We start from the raw sequence: 19,849 nt of genomic DNA, 5'->3' as shown, positions 1-19,849 counted from the left end.
ACAACGGAATAAACATTTTGTATAGAGTTTGATTAATTCATGGTCTTCATGACAATGAAAACTGAACACCAGCTTGTTTTTTATTATCACCAAAAGAAACATGTTTTACCTCATACAATGCTTGTCTTTTATAACCCTGACTATAATCAACATAAAACATAAATTATTAAATTGAAGAAAAATATTTATCCAAATTAAGGAACATTATTTAAATTATATTCAACAATATTTTCTTTGTAAGAAATGGAGTTTGATGATTCGGCTTTTTGATAGTTTATGACTGCTTTGTCATATGTACAATTTTTATTATCAAAAACACCAAATATTCAAGTTCTCTTTCTTCTTGTAATACATCAATCATTGTCACTGAATTATCTTCTCCAATATTAGCAATTTTTTCATTATATGACGTTGATTCGGTCATGTTTATAAAATAAATACCTTCTTTTTCACTGAGAATTTACTCGAGAGACAATAAAATTTTCCTACGCAACGAAATTTAATATTCCAAAAATAAAAATTAATTAAAAAAACTGATTCATAAAAAAATATAGATTAATTTAATAGTTTAAACATCAAAAAAAACGTTTTATTTACGTTTTATTGACTGATAATTTACAATCTTTACAAAATAAAGTTGAAATGAGAAAAGTCTTTTATATCTGATATAAAAGATTAAGTTGATAAAGATGATGATTTTGATGAAGAAAAATCTTAAATTGAAACTCACCTAAAAAAGATATTTTCTCAAGTGATGATAATGTTATTAAAAAAGTCAGCAGAACAAATTATAACTAAAGTTTGCCGTGACGCCTGGCGTAATTTTGAGAATTGTTGTAATGTCGTTCGGTTTGGAAGATTAAAATGGATCAAAGTGGAAGTGATATTCGCTATATGTTGCGTGAAACATTAAAGCCACAACTTAATGGTAATAAAAATAGTATAAAAAATGCAAAAAAAGTAAGAAAGATAATGATGTCGTTGCTGGTAAATCCCCAAGTCGGGTGAGTTTTGATCCTGTAAGCAAGTCCAAAATTTATCAAAGAAAAAGAAAGAAAAATTAGCTGAAACAGTTGTTTTAAATGTTGATGATGTAGATATATTTCATGATGATAGTGAAGATAAGATAAAGAAAAATGTTGAAGAACCACGTCAAGAAATAAATACCATTGATGTTTTTAAAAAAGAAAAAAAAAAGAACGAGAAACTATCTGTATTTCAATACTCAGTTACAATTGAACAACCAATAAAATGTATACCACAACCAAAAGATGATAGATGTAAAAAAGTTAGTCTAACTGACCGAAGTTGTATTTTGTGCTGGTGACTTTTTTAATATTTGTGACTCATCACCATCATCATCATCACTTGAGCAAATATTTTTTTTTGGTTAATTATTTGGTTGATTTTTAATTGGAGATTTTTCTTCATCATCTTCATAATCATCATAATCATCATCTTCATCAACTTTATCTTTAAATCTGATGTATGGGACTTCTTATTTTAACTGTACATTAGAATCATTAGATGAATTTTTTTCTTCCCCATGGATTTTGGCTTTGTTGTGGTGATTGTTGTCCTGAAGAATAGCTTGAAAATATTGGTATGTTTGTTGATGTGGTTCCTTATTGCATTAGAGGCGGCATAGTTGCATATAGATTAGAAGTATTGGCATCAGTGGCGGAACATATGTTGGATATGGTGTTACTGGTGAGACACACGCCTAAGTATACTCTGTTAAATATGGTAACTGTGAAAATATTAAAAAAAACTGTCAGGAAAAATTTTAAAAGTCAATTTTAATTAATTACTTACATAAGCTGATGAAATGGTATGACTTATTGTCGTATGATAACTTGATAGTGTGTGAATTAATTTTATTTCCATATTTTTTCCACTTTTTTTTTTACTAACTTTTTTTAATTTATCATCTTTTGGTAGTCGTATACATTTGATTGGTTGTTTAATTGTAACTGAGTATTGAAATACAGATAGTTTCTCTTTCTTTTTTTTTTATTTTTTAACAACATTAATGGTATTTATTTCTTGACGGGGTTCTTCAACATTTTTCTTTTTCTTATCTTCACTACCATCATGAAATATATCTGCATTATCACATTTACAACAAGTGTTTCAGCCAATTTTTCTTTTTTTTTTTTGATAAATTTTGGACTTGCTTACAGGATCAACACTCACACAACTTGGGGATTTCCCAGCAACGACATCATTATCTTTCTTATTTTTTTTACATTTTTTAATACTATTTTTATTACCATTAAGTTGTTGCTTTAATGTTTTACGCAATATATGGTGATTATCACTTCCACGTTAATCCATTTAAAAAAAAAATTATTGTTTAACAATTCAATTAATTATAAAATTGCCGACAATTATTCAAGGTTCTTTCTCTCGGTCATCTATCTCTTCCCTCCAAACCGAACGACAATTCTCGAACTTACGCTAGACGTCACGGCAAACTGCATACTACTCTACAATCGGTTTGGATTTTTTTCTAAAAGAAGAGATAGAAGATCGAGCCGAAAAAAATAAAGAGAAGGATAGAGCTAGGAGACCCGAACCAACCGATGATTTCGGAACGTCAAACTTCCCCTTGCTTCCCCGCTCGTGTACGTTCGTGGCTCTCTCGCTGGTAGAGAAAAAAAAAACGTAAACACGTAAACAACCTTTGCCGCTGTTTGCCGCCAACGGTTTTTACTGAACAGTCACCGATCGTCCTGTATGGTAGACATTTTTTCACACTGATCAGCGAGAGGTATTTTCAATGTGAAATTGATTACACAATTATCAAGCAATAAATTAAGTACAATTAAAAAACAGTTAAATAAACAGTGAGATAATGACAAAAAATAAAAAAATAAAAACATTTAAGACTAATGATGGAAATGTTAGCGAGGGCATTGTTGCAACAGAACATCCAATTGAAATTAATGAATATCTCAATGATTATTGTCTTGCAAATATATTCAGCCATCTTCCAATATTACAAGCTGTTCGTGTAAATCAAGGTATGTTATTTTAATTGATTAATTCAATACAATAAATTTATTAAAAATTAACCTATATTTTTTTTTTTCACAATAATATTTTTTTAGTATGCAAAAGATGGAAATCAGTACGAGATATAACTTGGTTTAATATTGATAAATTAGAACTTGATATTGAAGTTTTACCATATCAAAATAATGAACAAAAAATAGAAGTCGTACTTGAAGTGTTATCTCTTTGTGGCCAGCATTTGAAACATTTAACTTATAAAAATCTATCATTGGATGACAAAAAGGTTCCAAAAAAGATTATTGAAAAATGTTGTAATTTAACAATATTTGAATGTCATTTGGTCATTGATGATGATGGTGATATATTTTTCAACAATTTATGCAAGAGTATGTCAAGACTAAAAGTTTTAAAAATATATGAAAAATACGATCAACGCCAAGTACATAAAAAATGCATGATCTCTTCAAATAGTTATACTTCCAGTGTTGCGATGTCTGTTCTGACAAGTGTACCAATGACAATTGAAAAAATTTGCATTATAAATCTCAATAACTATCCAATTGAACTGAATCAATTGGTAAGTTTATTATTTTCTATTTTTTATTTCTTAAAATTTAATGCTATTTGAGTTAATTTAATGAACGTTTTTATATTTTAATTACAGCCACTTGAAAATTTTAATTCTCTACAATGTTTAACACTCAACAACTATGAAATTAAAAGTAATATTACAAAAAAAATTGCAAATACAAAAACAATTATGTACTTGGATTTACAAGAGTGCTCTGTTGAAAATCCAGAATTGATAAATGATTTGTACAACCTTGAGTATCTTAATATTTGTAAGATGTACTATTTGAACCAAGAAATGTTGGCAAATATTGGATATAAACTGAAAAAATTGAAGCATTTAGAACTAGAAGCAGTATCATCAACAGAAGACGATCCAGAACTACCAGTTTCATTTGCAGAAGTTGGTGAATGTGAAAATTTAATGAATTTAAACATTCATTATGCTGATAGCATCATTATTGATAGTATAATGTCAGGATGTAAAAAACTTAAATATTTATTTATCCAGCAGTATTTTCATAATTCCAGGACTTTAATACAGTCTCAAGATCTTGAATCATTGGCAATTAGATGGGCTGATAATATTGATGTTGATTTGATTCGTAATATTGCTAGAGATTGTCCAAAATTGAAATACTTGTGCTTGAGCACTTGTCCAACTAGAGATATATTGCAAGAAATACCAAATAAATTTGCAAATCTATCAAAGTTGGACTTACGTGACAATAAACATGTTGATGACAATTTATTAACTCAAATATCATCATCGTTAAAAGCTTTGAAAATGTTATCTTGTCAGAACTGTCTTAAAGTAACAAATGATGGTGTTGAAACAATACTGAAAAAATGTTTAATACTTGAAAGATTCAATGTTGATGGATGTCCACATATCGGAAGTGATATTCGACCAATTGTTATCGGTGAAGCAAAACAGCGTACAAATAACATAATTTTATATTTTCAATTAAATGATGAGTATGTATTTAATGAAAATGAGTCACGTAGTCGTTATCCATGGCTCAGATTTATATCACCAAAAAAAGCTTGTGGAAAAAATACATGGAGCCCATTTAATTAAATTGGAAAAATTCATTTTACATGTTGATCAATAGATTTAAAGTTTTTTTTTTACTCTTAATGTTTGAGCTTATGTTGACTACTTGATTAATCAAAACAATTATCATTGAATGATAATATTATAAAAATAAATTTATAAAATTAATCATGTTTCTTTCAAGATATTTCTGCTGATGCTATCCGGCGTGATGCTAAAATAAAATAAATAAAAAAATTTAAAATTACTGTAAGACTATTATTATGAAAGTGTAAGAAATATTTTTCTTTATTAATAAAAGACATGATAAAAATTTAAAAAACAAAATAAAACATAATGCAGAGTTGATATTTTTAATAAAAATATAAGAACATATTTTTTTAATCTATATTTACAGTTAAATCAATGTAAGCATACTGTTTTTATAATACTTATTTTTTTTTTTTCAACCAACACACTGATAATAATAATAAGTACACGCAATCGTTAACTCTATTGCTTTAATAATTTTAATTTTGTTTTTATATCTTAATCATCTATTTATTATTCATTTCAGGAACATATTAAATAAATATTATTTGAACAAATAATCATCATATATTAACCTTTTTTTTGTTTTCTAAACTTTTTAGAATTCTACGAGTAAATTATTAACGTATCAAAAATAAACTAGTAAAAACTTTTAAAAATAATAGTAAAAAAAAAAGTTAAAAAACGAACCCTGAGCTATATATTAAAAAAAAAAAAACATCTTTTATCTACAGTCCATTTTTATTACTCAATATATTTTATATAAATATATGAAAAAAATTTTTTTTAACAATCGAGTTTTTTCATTTTAAATTTTAGCTGTAGATTGTTAATTTTGTCAGTAAAATGTATAAATTTTTCCATATTTCAAAAGCAATGTCAACTAAATCATGTTCAGTAAATAAAAAAATTAAATTAAAACTTTAGTCAACTAGGGAGCGTTCCGTGGCTATCCAGTCCGTACGAACTTCAAAATGGCGGAGTTTGGAAATATTTTGATCCTTTGTTGTGGTAGATCTGATTTTTTTCATTTGAAAATATCTGATCAAATTTGACGTTAGCCAATTTATTCGACAGATTTAAAATAATTAAATAGAAACTCTGTCAACTTAAACCTGAAAAAAATACTAATACTTAATATTTTAAGTTATTATAAATCTCTGGCCTTCTCTTTGGCTATAGTGATGTATCATAGTAACTTTTAACATTATTAGAATTTTCATTTTTTTCGTCGCCATTTTGAAGTTCGTACGGACTGGATAGCCACGGAACGCACCCCTGTAAAATTATAAATATCCTGTCATGAATTTCAAATAGCAGCGGAGATGATGTATATTTTTATCAATTATAACTAATTTTGCAATCTGAAAAATTAACAGCTTTACTAAATTTGGATGTTATACGTTGAAGTAATTCTCCCGCGATTGTGATTTTTCTACCTCTCTAGTCTTCATGGTCCATGCGCATACTTTTATTTTGAGCCAATAGCGTCGCTAGACTGAGCAGTTCCAATGGAGTCGTATACAGATTACCCTCTTTGTTAAACTCCATGGCAGTGCCAAAACGAGTGATATTTCCCCAGTCGACGTGATTTTCCTAGTAATTTCACGTATTGGGCATGGTCAGATCAGCAGTCCAATTCACAGGGCATTACAATTTAGGGCTTTTTTCCTCCACTGGCAGCGCTTGTGAAGCTTTTGTATATGAAATCTATATAAAAAAAATTTGACAAGCGCCATCAGTGGCAAAAAAAAGCTCTAAATTGTATGAAATTTGCCCTGTGAATACGGGTGCAGTTAAAATTACGTTAGCCATAGTTACAAGCGAAAGTTAGCTTGTCGTGAGCACCTTAGGGTGCGAACTCACGACACGCAAAAGTTTGCGTTTTATCATGGCTGCCGGAATTTTAAACATGGCGCCTCCGTGATCCAAGCTTTGAACACTAGATACACTACACACACATTACACACAACTCAAGAAGACTAGAAATACAGGAGGACTTACTCCCTATCTCGCCTGTATATGAAAACCGTTCCGCTATGTGATCGCCGCATTGCGGGTGCGACTTGTATCGCTTTTTCAATGCGCACAATACAAACATACTCTGACAAACATCATGTGTATAATGCTCTATTAGTGTTTGTCAGAGTATGTTTGTATTGTGCGCATCGTAAAAAAAAAGCGATACAAGTCGCGCACGTTACCCGGGTACTACTAGCGCCCCTCAATTATGCGGCGACCATATAGCGATACGGTTTTTTGAGGCAAGTTCGTCCTCCTGTATTTCTAGTCTTCTTGACACAACTACACTTTTCAGTGATATTTTGGTAACATATAGTAATTTCTAGTGATTTAAACGCGCGTGTGAATTTACCCGCTCGACATTGTCGAGCGGGTGGATTAAATCAGGGAGGCGCCATGTTTAGAATTACGGCAGCCATGATAAAACGCAAACTTTTGCGTGTCGTGAGTTCGCGGCCTAACCCCTACTTATCAAATGATAAAACAAGCGATAAAACAAACATATTTTTTCAACAAAGGACGAGAACAAGAATATACCAAATTTTTTTTTTCGTGGTGACACTTTTGACGCGAGAGTTCACCTTCCAGTTTTATCATTAGTTTTTTTATAGTTTATTTCATATGTTCGTAGTGTTAGTACTACTACATTATAATTTTAAATATTTGGATGAGTGTTTCTCATAGCGCGAGTTATCAATTTATCAAATTGTCTTCCTGCACCGTATTCAGAGGATGTTCTCATTAGGGCGTTTTTTTCCGATGGTGGCGTTTGTGAAGCTTTTCTATGTGAAATTTATATAAAAAAAATTTTGTCAAGCGCCATCAGCGGAAAAAAAAGCCCTAATGAGAACAATTTTTGCCCCGTGAATACGGGTGCTGTTGGCCCAGGCCGAGGCCCTCGGTCGGCACCCGTATTCACAGAGCAGTACGATTTAGGGCTTTTTTCTCCACCGGTGGCGCTTGTGAAGCTTTGGTATGTAAAATCTATATAAAAAATTTAAGCGCCATCAGTGGCAAAAAAAGCCCTAAATTGTATACAAAATTTGCCCTGTGAATACAGCACTCCAATTCACAGGGCATTACAATTTAGGGCTTTTTTCCTCCACTGGATGCTATTCTCGACATAATTAATCGCAAGTTATCCCCAGCGACTGGGGTAACTATTTTGTGGAAATTTAGCTTAATTTATAGTTTTATTTGTATCTTCTTCAATGGTTTCTGATGGTTTCCATTAAGGTGTTACCCGCGCATATCTAGAGACCTCTTGCGGATGGCATTCAGAAACATAATATTTCTATGAGTGCGAACGAGATAAAAAAAAAAGGAGAAAATCTTGTTTCTCACTTCCACTTAAGTATTTAGACAAGGACAAAAATTTATTTTTATTTATTGTAAAATAAAAAGGTCTCAAAGCCCTATTAATTTTTATATCAAAAGTTTCCTTATTGTTTCCTCTATCTATACTTAGTTTTTGATAAAGCTAGCCGTATTTTTCGTGAAATGGCTAACCAGGTTTCTAAAAACTCAACCGGGCTCTCCATAAGAACCTATGTATAACCTCCAAAAAAGTAGCCTACTTTATTAATCAATTACTTAGTAATTAGCTACAAGAAAATTATCATAAAATTTGAGCGTGTGTATTACTATTTCATTAAGCTACTTAAAAAATTTCAAGACTCTATCCGTATTTTTGATTTGTGCTGGATATCCCTTAAACCACTATATCGCTTTCGAGTTATCCCATGTAGGTGATATATGTAATACTCCTATATTGCTAGCGTTCTATCTTCAAGGCCTGTGGCCACTAGCCGTCATATGTAAACTATTTCTGCCATATCGCTATGACATAGAACTTGGTCGAAAAACTATGCTAGTGGCCGCAAGCCTTTCCAATAAGTGGATTTTTCTTCAGCAGTCCGATTCACAGAGCATTACAATTTAGGGCTTTTTTCCTCCACTGGCGGTGCTTATGGAGCTCTTGTATGTGAAATCTATATAAAAAAAATTTTACAAGCGCCATCATCGGCAAAAAAAAGCCCTAAATTGTAAAAAATTTGCCTTGTGAATTGGGCAAGTTGCTGAGGCAACGGTGCAGACTCTATCGGCCTTTTTCTTCTTGCATATGGATCTGACTTACGGTAAATTTAAAAATTATGCCTATCACAACAAAATATCAAAAAATAGGTGCTTTCTTTTGAGTGTTTATTTTTTTTCTTGTTTATTTTTTGCGCATGCGCAGTTCAATGCGCAGTCAGCAAAAAGTTAGATTGCAACAGCGTAAGACATAAGCTGGATCACCCATGTTTTAATTCTTATTTTTTAAGAATTATTTGTTTCGACGCCACTGCTCTCTTCTTAATTTTGCATGACATACGCATGTGCATGATCATGCGCATTGAAGTGAAAAAAAATAAACACCCAAAAGAAAGCACCTATTTTCTGTTTCTGTTGCAAACTGACTTTTTGCTGACTGCGCATTTGATTGCGCCTGCGCGAAAATAAACAAGAAACAAAATAAAGACGTTCCAACAATCACTCGAGAACCTGGAAGTTCAAGATTGTGATCATAGAAAATTTTTGATATTTTGTTGTGATAGGCATGATTTTTTGTTCATATATTTTTATAGGCACAAATCAATAAATTATTATTGTTTGATTATTAATAATAATTATAAAAATACTTTTCACAACCGTAATAAGTAACAAAAGCAAATAGCATATGAAATATGGCTGTTTTTGTTGTTTACAATATCTACAGTAACCTCTAGTTACTTTTAAGTTTATTTTATCACTATATTTTCCGTCTACCGCGCCGCTTCCGGGTTTTCGAGTAATTTTTGGAACGTCCCCAAATACACGAAAGAAAGCACCTAATACCCGGAAGAAAGTACACTATTTTTTTTTCTGTTTTTGGTGCATGCGCAGCCAGCAAAAAGTCAGCTTCCAACGGCGTAGTACATTAGAGACTGGACCAGCTATGTTCTACACCTGATGTGTAACATCAATAACTGCGCCTGCGCTAAAATAAATCAAAGAAAACCAAATAAAATTTCACATACAAAAGCTTTACAAGCGCCGCCAGTGGAGGAAAAAAGCTCTAAATTGTAATGCCTTGTGAATTGGACTGCGGGTCTGTTCATATATGTAATACTTCTATATTGCTAGCAAAGCTCGATTGTTTCTCCATAGGCCACGGTGCAGACTTCATCGTCTTCTTTGTCGTGTACATACCAAAACGACGCGCGCATGTGACAAGAGTGGGGCGCTCGGAAAACGTCGGAAGCCCACTCACACACTAGGTGCTTTCTTTTGTGTATTTATTTTTTTTCACGTTAATGCGCATGATCATGCACATGCGTATGTCATGCAAACTTGAAGAGAGAACAGTGGCGTCGAACAAGTAATTCTTGAAAAATAAGAATTAAAACATGGCTAAACAGCCCCTTATGTCCTACGCTGACTTTTTGCTGACTACGCATTCAATTGCGCATGCGTGAAAATAAACAGGAAAAAAAATAAATACACAAAAGAAAGCAATGGCTGTTTTCTTTTATGAACTCAGTGTTCAGAACACTGATTCGATTTCCATCAGCGCTCGCGTAAGCGCAGATGCACAGAATTATTAATCTAGCTGTGTATTGGCACCGGTATTACATTTATATTGAACACACGAGTGCACACGAATTTTAAAAAGCCGCACCCGTTTTCAGAGGATGTTCTCATTGGGGCTTTTTTTTCCGATGGCGGCGCTTGTGAACTTTTTATATAGATTTTACATAGATAAATAACTCTGCGCATTTGCGTCTACGCGTGCGCTAATAGAGATCACATCAGTGTTTTGAGTTCATAAGTGCTAGGTGCTTTCTTTTGTGTATTCATTTTTTTTCATTTTAATGCGCATGACCATGCGTATGTCATGCAAACTTAATAAGAGAGCAGGGGCGGTGAACAAATAATTCTTAAAAAATAAGAATTAGAACATGGCTGATCCAGCACCCGTATTCACAGGGCATTACAATTCAGGGCTTTTTTCCTCCACTGGCGGCGCTTGTGAGCTTTTGTATGTGAAATCTATATAAAAAAAATTTGATAAGCGCCATCAATGGCAAAAAGAAGCTCTAAATTGTATAAAATTTGCCCTGTAAATACGGGCTCTTCTAGGTGCTAGGTGCTTTCTTTTGTGTATTTATTTTTTTTTACATTCATGCGCATGCGCCTGTTATGCAAATTTGTTGAGAGAACAGTGGCGTCGAACAAATAATTTTTCAAAAATAAGAATTAAAACATGGCTGATCTAGCCCCTCATGTCCTACGCTGTTGCAAACTGACTATTTGCAGACTGCGCATTGAACTGTGCGTGCGCGAAAATGAACAGGGAAAAAAAATAAATACACAAAAGCACACAAAAGAAAGCACCTCATGAAAGAAAACTGTCACAAAAATAATTCAAAAAACTATCTGTAAAGTAAATTAAATATATATAAAAAATGATATTTTTTTTTAGAAATAAAACATTGAAAAAAACTGGACAAGATAACAGTTGTAAAAAAAATTGTCAGTTGGGATAAAAAATGTATATGGATTAGATAAAAATAAAAATCAAACAAATGGTAATTGGATAACACACCAGGATGGAGGGGAACACTATACCAACTTTTAATTTGAGTCAATCAAGTAATCATAATAAAAACAATAATAATAATCATAGAAAAACACAAATTTATCATTAAGATGCCAAAAATTAAGACGTCAAATTGTGTTTATTTTTTTATTTTTACAACATATATATTATTAGTTGTTTAGCAATGGAACAATATTTATTTTAATATTATCATTTTAAAAATTCCTTATTAACTTCTCTCGCTTTCTATTCTAATTTCTATAATCTCAATAAGTTTTTTTCTTATTGAATCAACAATTATTCCAGCATTCCAGAAAAGAGATGTATTGTAAATTACTTTTTTTATAATATAATAATAATATAGGTAAATCAAATATGAATTATCTACTATCCTCTGTTGGACATTTTTGACCGACTACGTTGGCTGCTGATTGCATTGCAACACCATTATTATCAAGACCAAGTCCTTTGATATGTGAATGTCTTGATACTTCTTTTACTTCGCTTCCGCGTGATTCTTCTTCATTTTTAGAATCATTTTTCAAGAAGGTACCAACAATATTACTTCTAGTTGCAAAAACTAAATTAACTAATCTGTAAATTCACAAATATTATGATAACAAAATTAAAAATTAAAAATTAAAATGACAAAATTAAGGAACCTTTTTTCTAATTTAGGATCATATTTTGTTTCTCGTTTTTTTCCGTTTAGACAAATCTTCATGTAGGTATATTAAAAATGAGTTATAATAAAATATATATAATTGTTGCGCTCTAGCTATAGGTATAAATATAAATATACATATAGAGTCATGCGGTTATTTTAAAGAAATTTTAGTAACTAAAATTCACCAACGCTTCTTAGGCTTGCTCAGGCTTCTCAGTTCTCAGTTCTCACTTTCTCGCTTTCTCACTTTCTCAGTACCACTCGGCACTCAGTACTCAACTATCACATATAAATATCGTGGCATGGTTTATAAGTTTATAACAGTCGATATTTGATAACAGTTTATACTTTATAAACTTTATTCTTGAATCATTCGTCTTTCATATAGTACTAAGATTCAAGACGGATTTAGATTATATTTATACTTTCAATGATCATTTACTAAAATAATAAATAATTAAATTAATCTAGTAATTTTGAAATTTAACATCAAAACAAAGGAGCTCGACAACAAAACATCACGAGAAGAAAGTCGTGTTGAAACTTTTGAACACCAATTTAATAAAAAAAGTAAGTTCGTTTTATTATAAGCAAATAGCTCAATTCTAATTATTAATTTTTCTTATCAACACAATTTAACGTAATTTAAACAAAATATACCTATATATATGTATGTCTATTGTTTTTTTTTCCCTATTGAATAATTAATTTTTGGATATTTTTATGTAAACAGTGACTTTCATTTAAATCTATTTAATTTGATAATTTATTTATAAAATAGGTATATTTAATAATAAAAAATTCGTAATTTATTATGTTATTTTTTTTATGAAAACGACGGTTGAGCGTGTGTAAACATAAGAAAAATAAAAAGCCGGCCGGTGAACGTTTTTTCAAGGTCGATATTCTTTTTTTTTTTTTTCCTTTGTTAAGCAAGCCACAAATACATGTTATATAAACAAAAAGCTTTGCGCTTTGAAACTAAAAAAATACACAAACACAATTTATAATCAAATTTGGTTTTAGTGTTTTTTTTAAATTTATTTATTTTGATAATATATTTCAGTTTCATTTTATTCGTTTGAAAATAATATATGCATATTATTTAGTCACTTACTGTAGACAAAAAAAAAAAACATTGATAACGGACGTGACGCGTTCTTCAATTCATAGAAACTATTGTTATCAAATTCTTGAATTTAGTAAAAGAAATAATCACAAAAATATGGGATAATAAACAATTATAATTATAAGACTGGCTCAAATTTTAGTTTTATCAAATCACTACTTTGTATGATAAATTAATATACAAGTTATCATTGATAATAAGAAAAAAAAACAACGAACGCTTAAAAATTTTAGAAAAGGATAAAAAAAAAAAATATATACTAAATGATCAGTTAAATTCTCTTTTTATCTACAGTATTTACAGCAATCAAGCAGATAAAAAAATGGCTGGTAACAGTGGGATGGAGAGTTTGATTTCGATTGTAAATCGTCTTCAAGATGTAACTACTCGATCAAGAGTTACATCAAAATTGGATTTGCCACAAATAGCAGTTGTCGGAGGCCAAAGTGCAGGCAAAAGCTCTGTACTCGAAAATTTTGTTGGAAGGTAAACATTTTACAGTTTTTACTCATTCATATATCGTAACTCGTAAGCATGATTTACGACGCTCTCACACTGCGAGTCACAATGTTATACAGCGTTGTAAAGACAAAGCCCTTCGTGTTCACTGAACTGCGTATGTGTGCAGGCAATGTCTTGTCACTTTTCGGCATCCACTTGCTGGGCACTTGTGAACATTTTAAATTCATTTATTTTATTTGACTAATATATAAATAATGATTCTAGGGACTTTCTTCCACGAGGTTCTGGTATCGTCACAAGACGACCACTTGTATTGCAATTGATTAACATCGAAAATCAAGATCAAGGTAATTTTTCATTAAACCAGATAATTCTATATTTTTTCAACTCAAACTTACTTTTTTTGATAATTATTTATAAATATTTTTTTTTATATAGAGTATGCCGAGTTTTCCCATTGTCCCGGTAAAAAGTTTCTTGATTTTAATCAAGTTAGACGAGAAATTGAAGAGGACACTGACCTAGTCACCGATGGAAAAAAGGGCATCTCAAATGATCCAATAAATCTTCGAATATATTCTTCAAAAGGTAAAATATCAAAATAATATTTAAAATTGCTAAATTAATTAAATTTGCTTCAATGAATTTTTATTTTTTTTAATTTTGATTAGTGTTAAATTTGACTTTGGTTGATCTACCTGGTCTTACAAAAATTGCAATCGGTGATCAGCCACCTGACATTGAAACTCAAATTCGCAAAATGATACTCGAATTTATATCGAAGGAATCGTGTCTCATTTTGGCTGTTACTCCGGCAAATACTGATCTGGCAAATAGTGACGCTTTAAAACTTGCCAAGGAAGTAGACCCAAAAGGTAATAATGATGAGTTCAATTATTAATCGTTATTTTTCATCTTCAATTAAACTTATTTCTATTCAATATATCTCTGAACGTAAATGTCAATTATTTTATTTAGGATTAAGAACCATTGGAGTTATAACTAAATTGGATCTAATGGATGATGGAACAAATGCCCTCGACATTTTGGAAAACCGTTTATTACCATTACGACGTGGCTACATTGGTGTTGTCAATCGTAGTCAAAAAGCTATCGATGAAAACAAAGAAATAGTTGATGCAATTCTTGCTGAAGAAAGGTTTTTTAAAACGTAATGATTATTTTTTTATATTTACGTCTTCAATGTATTCCGTAACTGATTATTTTTTTAATTGCCTAAACTTGATTAATCAAATTAATTTCTTTTTTTCAATGCATTATATTAAATAGCCATGAAGCGTATAAACATATGGCAGACAAATTAGGAACTCCATATCTTCAAAAAGTGTTGAACCAACAACTCACAACTCATATTCGAGAAAGTTTGCCGGCTTTACGAAAAAAATTGCTAGATCAAAAGCAATTGTATGAAAAAGACTTGAACATGGACGACATGAATCTTGACGATTCAGCCTCAAAAACTAAATCAATGATACAGTAAGTTTTTTAAGACTTCAAAGTCTTTCATGTTTTTGATAATTTTTAAATTTCTATTTGATTTTAATGATATTTATTATGTAACAAGGATGGTCAATGAACTTCGTTCGAAATTTGTAAACACAATTGGTTGTTACGAATCAGATGAAATTGGAGAGTTCTTAAATGGAGGCTCGAAAATATGCTACTTGATGCATGAAAAATTGCCAAGAGAAATTACAGCAATTACACTTTCCGGTAATGATACTGTCCGTCGAGAAATCAAACTTGCTATATTAAATATCCGTGGTGAGTATTTTTTGAAGTAAAAATTAATTATTTCAATTTCTCTGTTTTTAATACATGTAAACGCATTGTTAATTTAGGTGTACGACTTGGCATGTTCACTCCGGACATGGCCTTTGAAGCTGTTGCTAAAAAACAAATCAGTCATTTGAAAAAACCAGCAGTTGATTGTGTCAGTGAGGTGATTGAAGAGCTGAATCAACTCTTGTATGACTGCACAAAAGTGGTCAGTTAATTTTCATTAAATGTATTTACTCTTATTGCTGAAAATAATTGCTGATATTTTCGTTTTTATTTTTATAGATGGCTCGTTATCCGAGATTGCAAGAACTCACTGAAGAAAAATTAATGACATATTTAAAAACATGTGAAAAACAGTGTCAAAAACAGTTGTGTGATCTTTTGGAATTTGAACTATCATACATCAATACGAAACATGTTGACTTTGTTGGACTTGAGAAGTGAGTACAGCGTTTGATTTATATTTTATTTTTCAAAAAAAAAAAAAAAAAAATAGTTACGTAAATCTACTTTCAATTATATCATATTCAATTGTAAGTAAACTTCATGTTTTTTTGACAATTAATCAATTAATTTTTTTGTTTTTTTAGAGCAGATGAAAAGTCTTTGCAAAATGCTCAGTCTATGACAAAAAAAATTATTATGGTGAGATATTCCATTTTAATTATGAAAAAACATTTTACCAATACGTTTTACAGATTATTTTTATAAATATGTGTAAAATTTATTATTATTTACAGGATGAAGATGATGATTTGCACGAAAAATTTCAAACAAATCCTAAAATAACTCAAGAAGTGGATAAATTTAAAATTTTAGTTGATTCATACATGAGTATTGTTACAAAAACAGTCCAGGACCTTGTACCAAAAACAATCATGTGCATGATTATAAAAAAAGTGAAGAATTTCATTAATGTCGAGCTTCTGTCTCAACTATTAAACAGTGAAAATATTGTAAGTTAATATCGAAATTTTATTGTATAATTGTTTTAATTACTGTCTATTTTCAGCTTTCATTTGTGGAACTTGGCGAAGCCGAAAAAAGCAAGCAAGACGATCTAAAACGAGTGTATAAAGCATCAGAGGATGCATTAAAAATTTTGACCAAAGTTTCCGCATACCTCGTTCCAAATAATTAACTTGAATTAATTTTAGTTTTGTTTATTTTTTTTTTTTCAACTTTTATAACAAAGCAATCAACAAAAAATGTTCGTTAATCAATCTTTTTCATTGTGAAACATTATCAAAATAGTATGACAATGAAATATTGATTTTCTTTAAGTACTTTATAATTATTTTTTTATCCATTCAATAGTTTTAAGCATTATATAAAATTACACAGTTTGTATTCATGTAAACACTTGGACTGATTATTTGTGTGATAACTTCGATACATATAATCATTTGAAATTAATTCCAAATAGACTGATCAAGTAGTTACAAAACTTGACAAAAAATATGTATTATTCGTTCAAAAGTACTTACTTGTTTTTTTTTTTTCAAATATGCCTATTTTATTGACAACATGTTGTTAAAATAGATAAAATGTATTTTGTTAAAAAAATTCACCAACTTAATTTATAATTAAAAAGTTAATAAAAATCCAACAGAAATTATATATTTAATCATCCTCACAAGTCACAACTTGAGCTTATTGTTGAATATTTAAATTTTATTTGTTTTTCACCAAAAAAAAAGATGAGCCTTATATTCTGTTGCCTAAAACATAGACAATTTGTCTAAATACTATATTTATAAACATAGTTAAATTAAAAATTTATAAGCTATAATTTTTAAGGTTGATTCCCAGTCGCATCACCGAACCAATATTTATGCCACGAAGGGCCCGTATATCAATAACGCTATTTTTTATTCCCGTGTCCTAAAATTTTTTGTGGCGCCACTGATGAAAAAACTAAGTTCTTTAGTAGTATGTGTGTGCGTGGCTACACACTAGCAAGCGAAGATTACATCGTACAGTGAAACCATGCTTGTGTTCATGTCTGTGTGCTGCGCTTCTCGCGAAATTTTTGAATTTTAAAGTTATTTATTTTTAAAACGCAACAGACGAAATACTAAAAATTTATACCAAAAATTCGTCTTTTCTAGCACTACAAACTGATAGAAATTTAACGTTTTCTGTTGCGTTTTGAAAAAGTTATTAATAAAAATATGATGTACCGCCTATATCTTGCGTGTTAAAGTTGTCAACTTTGACAGTAAATATCTCAAAAAAACCACACAAAAAAAAATTGAAAAAAATTGACAATGTAGATAATTATTTCATTTAAACATAAGATAAAAAAAAAAAAAATCTGTTGCGATTTCAGATTTCCAGAATCAACCTTAAAATATAAATATAGTTTTTTTTTTTTTTTTTATTTTTCACTTTTCGTTATTGTTCTAATGAATAATTTTATTTTTTCTTTAACTAATCATAATTCTGATAAAATAGCTGTTTTTCAACAATTATTTTTAAGATTTTTACTGGTAACTAATTAATTTATAATCAGAATAAATTAATTCAATACTGAGAAAAATTACGAAATTTTTTAAAATTTTAATACCATTGATTTAGATGAAAAATTTATTTATTTATTTTATATTTATTTTAAAGATTTGGATGTTGCATAAACAATATGAATTTACTAAATGATGAGACATGATCGTTCAATTGTTGCTGAAAGTAAATTTTGTCTTGCAAAAAGTGATTATCCAAATGGGTTAAATTACATTGATGATATTGAATTGCGTAAAAATTTAAATCCACAAAATCGTGTACGTGCTATAATATCATCAAGTCAAATAATTAGTTCATCCAAGTGATGGTACATCTGGTACAAAATCAATAGTATTACTAAATCATGCATTTGAAATATGTGATTATCATTATTATTTATCATATTATGAGGCTATTGTTAAAATGCGCATTTAGCAAATATACAATTAACAATTGGTATGCCAAATTAAGCACTAAATTATGTCATTGATGATGCTATTATTAATGCTATTTATCACATGGTGGATGGTTTGATCAAGCAAACGCATTTGTATTATATACTAAATGCGTCTTATAGAAACAGCACCAAAATATGGTAATAAACAAAATTAATTATTCGAAATTCAAATATTATCTTATTAAAGCACAAATTAATTATCATAAAGTTGAAGCATTTGGTAGATTAAAAAATACATTTTATTTTTTATCAATGTTTTACAATGAAATTGATTTTAAAAATGAAATAAGAAATCAAATTGCTTTTGAATATAGACAATTTGATTAACAGTATTCTACTAAAATAAATGCAATTATGTTGTCGTCTTAAAATTATTATTTATTTATCATATTGATTTGTTTTTATTTTTTAATGCCACAAGAAACCAATTTTTTTTTTTTTTTTATAAGTAGAAATTTTTTACCAAATTTTTATTTTAGATAGAAATACGCCCAGGGGGGCTATTCTCGAATGAATACGAGTCGACTCGTCCACACGGATCGAGGTCCGTGAACGGATCTCACATCTCTACTCAAGGCAAGATCCGTTCACGGACCTCGGTCCGTGTGAACGAGTCGACTCGTAAAGAATACATAGAAATCTAATGTCTATTCGACGTCGAATAGCGCTCGATTTCAACGCTCCGTTCGACGTCGAATTTCGAGCTCGAAACTGTCGATGACGCTATTCGATGTCGGATCGACGTCGTTTCGACTTGTTCATAAAATAATCGCGCATTGAATTTTGATAGATGGCAGTAGAGTCAAGTTCTATATATAGGTACAATTTTTTATTAGCAATATCATTAAAAGCAATAAATTAAAAAATGCCATAACCTTACGCAATGAGCATCTGTGAGTTTTGAGTTGCTTACAATATCCATGAATGAAACGTTTGAAACAGGATAAAACGGATAAAACTGATCTCTCAGTAGCTCAAATTTTACCATAAAATTTTTTGCTACATCTTTCCTTAGCTACTGCTTGTCATAGTCATTTATTTATTCAACAAATGAAATACATGTCATTTATTTCTAAAATTTCAAAGTGTAGCTAAGAAAACATGTAGCTAACCCTGGTGGAAATATTACTGGCATTACTCCGGCATTTGTTATAAATTACTCCGACGTGAGGTTGATGGCAAAAATTACTCCGGCATGATATAAAAATATTCGGCACCAATATGAATTTCTCCGCCATTTCAATTTCTATCAGTTTCATGAATTTCGCATCAATTTCATGCCGGAGTAATTTCTCAATCAATTTCATGCTAATTTTACCAACCTCATGCAGTAGTTGCTCAAATGAAAACGGAGTAATGCCGGAAAGCTAACGAGAAATATTTCTACCAGAAGGTATTAATGTTGCTTACCACATAATATATTTAGCTACATATTCTACTGCTAACGTTATCATTTCTGAAAAATACATGTATTTTATTTTTAGAATAAAATGTCCAAGGAAATGTAGCTA

The 19,849-nt window shown here is 30.1% G+C and overlaps 2 protein-coding genes across 2 annotated transcripts; both read left to right on the top strand.

Moving 5' to 3' along the window:
• The first annotated feature begins 2,658 nt into the window (after nucleotides 1–2,658).
• LOC122859446 lies at nucleotides 2,659–4,977 on the top strand. Its single transcript, XM_044163044.1, has 3 exons — nucleotides 2,659–3,026; nucleotides 3,114–3,595; nucleotides 3,683–4,977. Exons 1-3 carry the CDS (start codon nucleotides 2,858–2,860, stop codon nucleotides 4,667–4,669), a joined length of 1,638 nt encoding a protein of 545 aa, XP_044018979.1. The 5' UTR covers nucleotides 2,659–2,857; the 3' UTR covers nucleotides 4,670–4,977.
• Nucleotides 4,978–12,097: 7,120 nt separating this feature from the next.
• On the top strand, nucleotides 12,098–16,988 carry LOC122859445 (dynamin-like). Its single transcript, XM_044163043.1, has 13 exons — nucleotides 12,098–12,555; nucleotides 13,409–13,600; nucleotides 13,841–13,923; nucleotides 14,015–14,164; nucleotides 14,248–14,451; nucleotides 14,555–14,747; nucleotides 14,867–15,073; nucleotides 15,162–15,361; nucleotides 15,439–15,584; nucleotides 15,662–15,819; nucleotides 15,970–16,024; nucleotides 16,120–16,335; nucleotides 16,392–16,988. The coding sequence occupies exons 2-13, from the start codon at nucleotides 13,437–13,439 to the stop codon at nucleotides 16,518–16,520; spliced, it is 1,905 nt and encodes a 634-aa protein (XP_044018978.1). The 5' UTR covers nucleotides 12,098–12,555; nucleotides 13,409–13,436; the 3' UTR covers nucleotides 16,521–16,988.
• The last annotated feature ends 2,861 nt before the right edge of the window (nucleotides 16,989–19,849 follow it).

The sequence above is a fragment of the Aphidius gifuensis genome, linkage group LG6, assembly GCF_014905175.1.
Source record: "Aphidius gifuensis isolate YNYX2018 linkage group LG6, ASM1490517v1, whole genome shotgun sequence".
Classification (NCBI taxonomy): Eukaryota; Metazoa; Arthropoda; class Insecta; order Hymenoptera; family Braconidae; genus Aphidius; species Aphidius gifuensis.
Note: the sequence above shows the minus strand (reverse complement) of the source record. Positions and strands in the feature narration are given on the sequence as shown.